The following is a 12,227-nucleotide window of genomic DNA, read 5'->3' on the forward strand; positions in this document are numbered from 1 at the left end:
AAATCAAAAAGCACTGGCAAAATATGACCAAAAGGGCAATAGCTTTAATCAGTGTAAATCGGTAAACACTGATGAACATAGACTTCACTTCACTTCACTTCCAGGAAATTAAACACCATCCAATGAAAATTAAGTGAAAGATAACCTTCCTGCACAAACATAATCCTTACATGCATTTTCCTCTGGGTATGTGTGTTGCAGCACGCGTAAGAAGAGGAATTAAGAAGGAGAAATATAGCTAAAGACAGAGAACACAGATGAAGCACACACTACAGAGAGCATGATGCACCAAAGCATAGCAAGGATGCCATGGGCCCTGGTGCAAGCAAAGAGAATGGACCCTATGATTGCTGTATGGAAAGAAAAATACAGCAGTTATAAAGGGTTCAATGGGCTCATCAGGACTCTAAACACCTGTGTCACTGCATATTATGCACCAATGGTAGCTGCAGGAATGCTAATGCACCAATAGCCTGCTGCACAGGGCAGCAGGTTTCCTAAGCAGGGTCCTGATTCATTTAGTGAAATGGTCATGGCATAGTCAAAGCAAACCCTGTATTCGGAATGGGATGGAAAAAGCCAGAGTCCATGCTCAGTAGATTTTGATGTTATGGCAAAGGCTGTTGCTTACTTATGAGACCCTAATATGTCTAAAACAGGCTGGTGTTTCTTCCATTCATGTGCAATGGCAGTTAAGGCTCTGACAGTTGTTTTTGGAGCAGGACTGAGCTTGGACTGAGACTGACATGAACATGGCTGGTTCCTGTCTGAGATGGTACAGTGGGGGAAAATTAGACTGGAGCGCTGCCCGAATAATTACCCAGCCTGAGATTAATTAAACTACTGCACTCATCACTTTCATGTATTCCTCAGTGTAGCGTCCAGACTGTTTGATTCATTCTCGAACTCGTTTCACAAGATCATAATCCAAAATTAAAATCCACCAACAACTGTGTCGAAACCACTTCCTTAAATCAAACATATATGTTACCCTCGAACGGGTGCCACTTCAATCTTTAATTAATAATGTGTTTCTAATTCTAGGATCATGACTGATGGTGAACATGGAAACCGAACCCTCGCCAACAAATTCACCATTGTGGGATTTGAAGTGGTACGAGAGCTTCAGATCTTTCTCTTTGCTTTATTTACGGCAATGTACATCTTGACCATTGGATCCAACATGCTGATTATCACAGTAGTGATATTGACGAGGACACTTCACAAACCAATGTATTACTTTCTATCCAATTTTTCTTTATTGGAGATTCTCTATACCACGGTTACTGTCCCCAAAATGTTGGTGGCTTTGCTTACTGAAGAGAAAACTATTTCTGTCCCAAATTGCCTTGCACAGTTTTATTTCCTGTTTGGCTTGGGAGCATCTGAAAACTGCCTCCTAGCAGTGATGGCTTATGATAGGTATGTGGCAATCTGCAATCCATTGCGATATATCACTATCATGACAAACAAAACCAGCAGCCATCTAGCTACTGGTGCCTGGGTGAGTGGAATGCTTGCAGCTTTGCCACCTGCCTTATGGATCTCGTCCTTGAGCTTCTGTACTCCTAATAAGATTGACCACTTCTTTTGTGACTATGCCCCTTTGTTGAAACTCTCTTGCCAAGACACATCAGTGGGGGAATTTACATTTTTGGTTATGGCTTGGAGTGTCATACTAGGTTGCTGCTTACTGACTGTGATATCCTACATTTTTATTATTCATTCAATATTACGCATTCCTTCTACCGAAGGTCAGAAGAAGGCATTCAACACCTGTGCCTCTCATCTCACAGTTGTAAGCATTTTCTATGGGACAGTTACCTTTATGTACATAAGACCAAATTCCAACATTCGATTTGCTTTGGATAAAGTGGTGTCAATATTCTACTGTGTTGTGACTCCACTGTTAAATCCTATGATTTACAGCCTGAGAAATAAAGAAGTGAGGGATGCAATAAAGAAAACCTTAATCAAGTGGAAATATGCATTTGGAGAAGAATTAGCAGACAAAGCAAATACACGCAGCAACAAAGACATTGGTGCAATAAAATCGTTCAATTTATTGTTACTGTTTGCTTCTTCCATGGTGATATAGAAATTACACCTTTAATTGTCTTCATTTCTTTCAGTGTACTTCTGAGTCGCCTATTGCTTACCTTCATTGCTTGGTCTCCTTTTTAGCTGCCTCTGAATACCTTAATTGACAGTGGCATGCACGCTTCTAATTTTAACACTCACACTTTTGAAAGTGGAACATAGTGCCTGCATCTTTCAGTAGGAATCGTGTTCTGAGGGACAATTTGCACCACCACCTAATTTTGACATGCAATACCCTGGTTTAACTTACTTTGCTCTCTGTCTATCTCTCTCTCTCTCTCTTACACATACACACACATACACACAAAAGCTTTGTCTTTTTATATCTCTCTCTATTTTTCCTCTCTCTCTTAGGGCCTGTCTGACTATTGAGTCAGAATAGTGGAGAACATTATCTCCGCTATCCAAATGGAGTACCATCTGTTAACTTCAGAGGGGTATTTCTCCAAAAGCCATTTTTTTCTGAAGAACAAAAAAACCTTTAGAAATGTTTTTGAGAGAATGGGGGTCATTTTTTTCTGTCCTTCATATCCAGGTTTTTCTTTGTTGTGATGGACTGAAAGAACAGATATCACACCATCCAAACAAAATGCCCTTTTTCTGACAACCCCTATCCCATCATACCATTGGAGGAAGTATTCGTTCAACTGAGCTAATGGGGGCTTCGTCAACAGAGTATTTAATGTGTATCCATCTCAAAATGGCAGACTGAGGGTTTGGCGGGTAGCTTGTTCCAGATGCTGTGTCTTTACTTATATCCCCAACCCTCCTTCTTTTGCCTACTCACCCCTTCTGCTTTTCTGCTTTCCTCTCTTACTAAGTCTGTATCTCTTCAGGCTTCCCACTTTCACACACTATAAGTTTCAATTTGCAATTTAACATTTCTTCCTTTGCTACCAATATTAAAATGGGTGTTCTGCTCTGGGAAATATGTTTCATCCAAACACTATTCATTGCATTTTAAACTGGTACACTCAAGATACAATTTATACAAGCATTGATAGTGTCATTTCCTCTACAAGTAGAACTTCCAAAACATGAATCTTGCTAAAGATGATGCCTTCACCATGCCACAACTTAGCAGAGGTGAGTTATTTGGTTGTGAATTCTCCAGAAGCAATGAAGGAAATTATGCCATCACTGTTTTATGGATTATTATACTCACCCACCCTTTACAAAGCCTATCCATAATGCCTTGCTTTCGAGGTTGACTGAAGGGATTTCCATGTGTCTTTGAAGTGAATTTATCTCCTGCACCAAGGCATCGAGGAAGATCTTTTCTATTTTTTTTTAAGTTCAATAATTTGTATTGGAAAGAAAACAAGGTGACTATACAAAGTATACACTATGAATTATACATCATTACATTCTAAGCTTACTCCATAGAAAGTAAAACAATTGGACTAATAATTTAAAATTGAAGCAGAAAAATACAAAACAAGTGAGACATATATGCCTTCAAAATACATAAAAGAAACTTATGGAACCATTAGGGAAATCAAGGTGGTTTAGGAACTTTCTGTTGAGAAGGTTTTGGTAAAGAGCATTATTTAGCACTACTATCAATATATATTGTGACTGGCGACCATAAGTCAGCGTGTTTTAGAGCCATGTGAGGAGGGTACACAAAGGCAATATCTAACCGATGATTACGGCAAACAGTGTACCACCAAGCATTATATGAAATTTTCGAAAAATCTTTCCAATTGACAGTAATTTGTTGAAAGGCAATCGCTAATAACAGATCAATAATATTCATATTAAGTGAATCCTCGTCCCAAATGGAAGAAAGACTGCTTAAGAAGATGTGAATAAAGGAAAAGGGAAATGTAGTGTCATGAATTAAGTTAATTTGAGACCATACTTGCTTCCAAAAAATGTGTACTTGTGGGCAAGTAAATAGAAAATGTAACACATCAGCGTCGGGAGAAGAGCAGGACCAGAATGTATCCGGAGTGAGTGGAAAACGTTTATGTAAAGTAGCAGACAAGAATAAAAGTCTGTTATAAACAAAAAATGTTTGCGTAGTATTTGCTGCTCTGGAGGCTCTACATATTTTGGTCCATATGCCTTTCCAAAGTGAAAGTGGCCAGCATACAGAAAAATCTAGTTCCCATGTCTCTTCAGTTTTTGTCTTCTGTCTATCGGTATCAATGCCTTGCAGGTGGCTGTAAATAATAGAGGCCTTGGGTGTGGTCAATAACAAGGCATGAAGTTGTGAGGAAGATTCTGGGTTATTGGAGATGTGGAGTATAGTAGGCAAGTGAGAGTAAGTTTCCAGCACAGTTTTTTTGAGTATGTTGTATTGATGAATAAAGGAGGTTGGTAAGTTGAATTCCTGCATGAGTGTAACAAAAGGCAAAAATTCTGATTCTGAGAATAATTGATAGACCCATACTAAACCCCTTTCTCTCCAAGTCTTTCAATAAAAATGTTTGTTATGGACCAACACATTTTTATTATGCCAAATTGTTGAGTTGAAAAGGGAATCTCTATAACCGTGAGTAGAGTGAGAAGGTAAATCGAGTAGTTTGGAAGTATGCTTTATTTTGGGAGTTGAAATGGATTGTGGTTTGCGTGAAAAAGAAAGATATTCATGAAATGAGTAAGGAGATAAAAAGAGGCGCTCTATTAAAGTCCAGAGAGGACAATCATCTACAGAGTCAAGCAACCAAAGAGAGGCCTGACGCAGCAAGAAAGCTTTCTGATAAGCCTGGAAGTCTGGAAAATTAACTTTGCCTTCTGATGTAGGATGAGTTAATTTTAGTAAAGACATTCAGGGGTTTTAAGTACTCCACAAGGAAGAGGATAAAATGGAATTGACTTTTTTAAATAATTTAGTTGTGATTGGGATTGGAATATTCAAAATAGTGTATAAAACTATGGGCGATAACATCATCTTTATGGTGTCTAAGCGCCCCCATCAAGACAAGTAAAGGGGATGCCATTTAGAGGTCAATTCTGAAATCTTCTGAACACATTTATTCATGCATAATGTTACAGTTTCTGAGATGGAAGGTGTAAAGTGTAGACCTAGATGCTTAATATGGTTTGGACTCCATTTCTATTGAGAGGCTTGGAATTCTGAACTAAAGGTATGTGTTGTAAAAGGCATTATTTAGCATTTATCATTATTTAACTTTTATCCAGAAATGAGGGAGTGAGATTTCACCTCTGCTAAAAAATCCGTAATTGATTCTTTTGGTTTGGACGTAAAGAGCAAGATATCATTAGCATAGGCTGCGAGTTTGATATGAAAAGGTGATGTTTGAAAACCATAGATGCTTGGGGTTTGGCGTATTTGGGATAAAAATGGAAAAGGGAGAGAGGACAGCCTTGACGCACTCCTCTGCTCAATCTAAAAAATGGGGTCATTAGGCCATTGGCACATACTGCTGCACGAGGATTAGACCAGAGGAGAGAAAGTAAATTTATGAAGTTGGGGCCAAATACGAACCATTTAAGAGTGTAAAATAAATATTTCCACTCAACTTAATCAAAAGCCGCCAAAGGATGATTAAGATGTGATGATTTGGATAAAACATCGAAAAAGAGTTGTGTATTATCCGTAATGACTCGCCCTTTGACGAAGCCAGGTTATTCTTTTCCTAGTAAATTTGGTAAATCTGAATCTAGACGTATGGCTAAAGCTTTAGAAATAATTTTGTAATCAATATTAACCAGTGAAATAGGTGTATCGTTTTTACAATACTTTGAATCTTTACCTTCTTCGGCGATAAGACAAATATGGGTTTAAAATAATTAGCCGGAAGAGCTATTTGAGGAAGAGAAGAAATGTATACGTGAATGTAGTTTGGGAATTAAAAGCATTGAAAAATGGGTATAAAATTCAACGGTAAATCAATCTGGGGAGGTGCTTTGTCTTTTTAAGAATTTGAAAAGCACTTAGGAGTTCATGCTGGGAAAGGTCAAATTCTAAGGAAGATAAATCCAGAGGGGCCTGTTGAGGTTTTTGGATATTAGAGAAGAACTGTGATAATAAATGATCTGTAGGTTGGGTTTTTGATGAATATAAAGATTTGTAGAAAAGAGAGTTCATTTAAAATGTTGGCAGATTTAAATTTTAAGACTGAATGCTCGTCAAAGACAGAATCAATGTTTAATTTGTTTTGGCGAATCTTTAAATAGTTGGCTAAAATTTTGTCTGCCTTGTTTTTACCTCCGTATAATTTTGCACAGGATTTTTATAAGTAAAGTGAGGCATCTTCTGTTGATTTCTTATTAAATTTCATCTGAGCATTAATAAGGGCCTTCAAGCAATCCTCCAAGTGAGATGTATAATATGAGTGTTCTAGTGCCTTAATGTCTTGGAGGAGGTCCGTGGAGAACTTACGTGCAGATTTTCATTTCTTTGCAACGAAGCCTATAATAAAATCTCTTGCTGATGCCTTATAGGCATCCCAAATAGTTGCAGGTGATAGGGACTCTGTGCGGTTTCTGTCAAAGTAGTCAGTATAGAAGGAGGTAAAAGGTGCAGTGAACTTGGGATCTAAGAGTAGTGTAATGTTAAAACGCCATCTTCTGGCAACATTATTTCTGGGTAGTATATTGAAGCCGATTGAAATGCTTTGCATGATCCGATAGGAGGATAGGACCAATTTCTGCATACGTGAGGGACTGCAAAATGTTGCGGGAGACAAAGACATAGTCAATTCTTGATTTGGTGTGATGGGTTGAGGAGTAAAAGGAGTATTCTCTGGTGGTCGGGTTGCAGAGGCTCCAAGCTTCAAGTAGCTTACGTTGAGTTATAGTGTGAGTGAAAGATTTATGTGATTCATTGGGGACAAAACACACTTTAGATTTCCTGTCTAAAAAGGGGTCAAACACTTGATTACAATCTCCAGCCATAATAAAATAATCTTCAATGCAATGAGAAACATGCTTAGCCACAGCAGGCTAGAAGGAGGCATCTCCGCCTGTAGGTGCATAAATGTTAAGAAGGGTAACTAGAACACCTTTTAGTGACAATTTAACAATATTCCACCTCCCATCAACATCTGATCCTTGTGAAAATAACGTGACTGGGAGAGATTTACAACATAATATCACAACTCCATTTTGCTTACCGTCCCCCGGAGAAAAATAAGCCTCACCCACCCAACCCCTTTTTAATTTCAAAGATTCAGTATCCGTAAGGTGTGTTTCCTGTAACAAAACAATATCAGCATTTAACCTGGCCAAGTGTAACAAAACCCTCTGTCTCTTAGTAGGAGAATGTAATCCCCTAATCGTACATGAGACTAATTTAAGTGACATAAAATTTAAATATAGAGTAGAAAAAACAATATAAAATAGCAGTCCAATTCAATAAGATGTTAAAATTTAAAAGAAAATAATCCAAACTTGTAATACCAAAATCCAATTTGTTGCAAAAGCACTGTAAGGCGTTTAAAGAGAAAAGAGAAAAAAGGAGGAATGAAATGAGTTTATAACATTGAGCGATATAGAAAATAGGTGAGCAAAAGCAGGAATAGAAGGAGAAAATAGTCACATGAGAAACAATGTGTGTAAAAGTTAGATGATAAAGTAAAGAAGTAGAAGAAAGTGTTGCAGAACACAAAACAAGAGACAAAACAAATCACATACCTACAGTGAGGGAACGTGGATGTGGAAAAAGGGAGAGAACTGGGGAGGGGGAGGACCACGTGGAGCAGACAGCACAGCCTGGCAAAACCACACAACAGGACGTGGAGGGAGACTGTTAAACAAAATACATAACCCACCATGGAACAGGAAATAACATGGTTAAATAGAATAGCTTATCATACAAAGTAATCTGGCTTATACTGTGGAGCATCAAAAACCAACAGAGAACGCAAAGCAATCTAAAACCAGCTAGAATTGTTATAGATGGAAAAAAGTGAATTAGAATTATAAAACAATGCAGAGAATAAAACAAGGTGTGAAGAATCTGCAAGGGAAAAGAGAAAAAACAAATCAGTTAAGCAACAAATATGACTAAGATCCTAATGCCTCCATGGTATCGGTTTTGCAAGAATTGATGAAGCTTTGTAGACGCAGTAGATCTTCATACGTCGTGGTTCTGTTATTCTATGTAACTTTGAAGAGACAGGGATGAAAGAGGCCATAACGGGCCCCCATGGAATGAAGGTCATCTTGCATATTGAGAAATGCTTTAGTCCTATCTGCAGTTACTTTGGCGTGATCCTGCTAAAAAACCAGTGTGGATCCAGACAAAGTTACACGTTGAGTTGATTTGACCACTGCCAAAACTTTTAAGAGATCTGTGTACTCCAAGAAGTATAGGATGACTGCTCTTGGTCTTTGAGAAGATGAAGCATTAGATGAAAGACGACCCAGTCTATGGGCTCGTTGTATGGTAAGAACTGTATCCTCTGGTAGATGAAGCAATTTAAGAATGAAGGTCTTGAAGAACGTAAGAGAGTCCGTTACTTCAACTCCTTCTTTCAAACCGTAAATGCGAAGATTGTTCCGCCTATCGTGATTTTGAAGGCCCTCAACTTGTTTCTGAAGTAGTGAGACTTGTGACTTGAGTTGAGTGACACTAGTAACTGTATCTCCCATAGATGACATGCTGTTTTCTACTGTCGCTAGCCTTGTATCTATATCTTGGAATTGGTTTCATCCACAAAGGGTCGGAGTGCTCTTATTTCGTCTAATAACAGCTCCATGGAAACTGGAAATACTACTTTAGGTGATGAAGGAGAATCTTCTTCAGGCATTTGGTGAGTGTCTTCGCTGATGACGCAGAATTGGAGTCCATCATAGCCTCAGAACACAGTGAAGAAGCCAGAGAATGTTCCAACTTAGAAAATTCAGAGAAAACTTTTGAATTCTTTACAAAAACATGTTTTGGTTTAGAATGCGGAAAAAGAGTTCCTTTGAGTCTGCCCATAAAATACAAAAGAGGTTAGCATTAGGCAATAACACGAGTGTATCTGGTCATGACGAGTAAGAAGTAATCTTATGTAAATAGACGTGCAGGCAACTGTATATAAACCATATGGGAAAGTAGCACATGTGCTTTACATAGTCGAGCATGAGGTGAGTGGTGAGGAGGAAAAATAAAAAATTGAGAAAAAAAAAGTTTCTGAAGTTGCTCAGCTCCTTGACTTAATGCACTGTATCAGCATTTTCACATAACGGGTATTTAATATACAAATGTGCACATGCCCTTAAAAGTCTGAGAAAAAGGAGCCTCGAAAACCATGAATAAATAAATGAAACTTCACCAGCAAGTATAATAGCATGAAGCACAAAGTGGCTGCCATAAGAAATCACCTCTGAAAATATAAAAGAAAGGGTGAATATAAAGCACATCACATTCCCTGGGTAACGAGTGAGATCAGGCATTTTTCTTGACTAGTAAAGCAGAGTTCTCAAGAAAAATTAGGAGGCAATTGAAGAAACATCAGCCACTTTGTGAGGGCTCCGTGACCTGAGAGCTACATGAGTCGATACTGGAACCAAGATGGCGGCTGCGATATCGCGGCACCGCAAGCCAGAACAAACCTACATTTACAGCCTTTCTAGCAAGGCTGTGAGAGCGCCAGACACCGCATAATATGCCCAGACACCTCAGACGTTTTTGGAGTGTAAATTTAACGCGGTGGGTGAGCTGCGTGCGGGAAGCCTCCGCGTCTCGTTGGGAGCCTCAGCCAAAAGACGCCATACCCCTTGGGCGAGAAGCCAAGCCCCCCAAGATCTTTTCTATTTGGATATATGTTACCCAGCCAGATTGTCAGTTTCTGTCGTCTGATGAGCACAAGTGAACTCACATAGTTTCAATCAGGCACATCATCTATATGCCTTTCTGTCATGCACCACACCCCTTTAAACAGGTTAATTTATTCTCCCTGTGCGTCTATTTGTGTATTGACCACAGATAGCTCCACCCACAAACTCTATTTACCCTATTTATTATTGGCTTATAGCACTGTAATTGCCTTCAATGTTTTCAGCATTGTGTGACATTGTGAGGCCTTCTGAGTATTGCTGCATGGGAGTACCATTCAGTCATTCCTAAAATGAATATTATTTATTATTGCAGTGAGTGGATCAACTATCAGTATCTCTCTTACTGTGTTCAGCTATCTAAATATTTGGGAAAGTGCTTATGTGCATTTTATCCAGCAACAGCGTTAACAATATCGCCACTTTAGCGGCAGAAAACTGCAGCTAAAGCGGCGATAATGGGCTTGATAATACGCCTTTGTGAATTCCCATGGAAGCCCATGTTCTGGTGTGAACATGGGCTTCTATGGGAATTCTCTACAGTGTATTATCAAGCCCATTCTCGCCTCTTTAGCTGCAGTTTTTTGCTGCTAAAGCAGTGATAATGTTATCGCCGTGCTTGACAATATGCCCCTAGGTTTCCCAATGCACCAAGCACAACTTGAAAGCTGGATACAGCATTGAAAAATAGGTCATACCCCTTCAATGTTTATTGCAGTTTTTGGGATGCTGAAGCGTGTCAACCATACATCCAAATGGAGAGGCAAATTATTTTTTAGCACCTCCTTAATGTTCTTACTCTCCAGACAAGAGACTGTTTGTCAACCTTGCATGGCTAAATTGTTTCGGATTGTTTGGTCCTGAGAATATATATTCGCAGGATGATTCCAGCTGTTTGAAAGATTTTTTTAAATTCACAAAATCTTCAAAAGGGGTGAGCAGCACTTTCTTAAATCATCTTCTAAATCAGTACCTGGTCAAGGACTTAGGCGGATGGAAGTCATTTGTGATATCCATCTTTTTGGATTTCCTGAAAGGTCTGTTAGAATATGAGGAATCCTGATAGCTGCACATATATTTTTTTTCAAATACATATAAAAATTCCTTTATTTTGTATGGCAAATCTTATCAATGTTTATTCAAATCCACTGTCTTTTGGAGCCCTCTTGTAATGCAACCAGCTAAAACCTAGTACAAAGTGAATTTGTGGTAAGGTCTAAAGTCTGGGAAACCAAATCTTCCTCTGTCCTTAGTTCTACAAAGTGTGTTGCTTGGCATTTTTTGTTACTTTCTTGATCAATTTAATATCCTAAAATATATATCCACTGTCTTTGTCGGTGCTGCTTCTAGGTTGGTCCAGGGGAGGCGTGCCTGGTGGGTGGTGTGGATCACTTGGGGTGGGCTCCCTATTGTGGTGCAGGCTGCAGTCCGACTTTACACCAAGTCAGAGCAGGTGTAAATTTCCTGCTGCTAACCCACCTTATTGCTTGTTTTGTGTTCTTATCGCCAAAACATACACCTCGGACAGTGATGGTGACCCGCTCAGGTCGCATGTCCCATCTGACTGCATTGCAAGTCACCGTCCCATAAGTGGGTGCCTGTGCCAGCCGCAGTGCAACCAGGGCCACTAACTCAGTGCTGGTCCTCTCCGGGACCCCTTTCCGGAGACATTGGCTGGCCCCTGAGGCATAGGCCTTGGGGTCACCAATGCCAGTACTCTGTGTTCTTGCGCTGTATGCAGCCTAAGGACCCAAATGCATCCCACCAGTGCTCACACACCAAAGCGAGTCCAGACCGGCCTGGACGACACATCACCACATGAGGCACATGCCACCACCGCAAGTACCACCTCCAACTGCCATCTTCCAGAGTTGAAGCTGTGGTCCTGATAGACTTTTGACTTGCTCAGGCCTGTCATGGATGCCATCATCGGCCTGAATTAAGTTAATTTGAGACCATACTTGCTTCCAAAAAATGTGTACTTGGCCTGATACCCTGCTCAGCACTCCAGGTGCCAGTGACTCAGTCCACCGCAGTCCATTGTACGTTGCTGATTGTGTTTTGTGCTATGGAGCGGTTGCGCAGGTATGTCACCTCAAACAGTGTGGGGGCCCTGAGACAGTGATGGGGAAGATGATGCAGATCTAACACACACCACTGCATCTGCATCAGTAATATTTCAAAGGGACACAATCCAAGACTTTTTCTTCACATGAGCGTGCTCATCTTCAGTGTCCAAAGCCCAGTGCACTGCAACTCAAGGACACTTCTGTTTGCATGTTGGCTGTCGTTTGGACTTAAGTAAGTAATAAGTAATAAGGAAGCTTTATTCGATTTTTCAAATAAAATTATAAAAGCACTACAGATACAACAATTAAAAAACTCATATA

General features: G+C 39.6%; 1 protein-coding gene across 1 annotated transcript; it reads left to right on the forward strand.

Moving 5' to 3' along the window:
• Positions 1 to 1,048: 1,048 nt before the first annotated feature.
• On the forward strand, positions 1,049 to 2,098 carry LOC147701916 (olfactory receptor 6F1-like). The gene has a single exon (XM_086929389.1). It carries the CDS (start codon positions 1,049 to 1,051, stop codon positions 2,096 to 2,098), a length of 1,050 nt encoding a protein of 349 aa, XP_086785515.1.
• The last annotated feature ends 10,129 nt before the right edge of the window (positions 2,099 to 12,227 follow it).

The sequence above is a fragment of the Lissotriton vulgaris genome, chromosome 7, assembly GCF_964263255.1.
Source record: "Lissotriton vulgaris chromosome 7, aLisVul1.2, whole genome shotgun sequence".
Lineage (NCBI taxonomy): Eukaryota > Metazoa > Chordata > Amphibia > Caudata > Salamandridae > Lissotriton > Lissotriton vulgaris.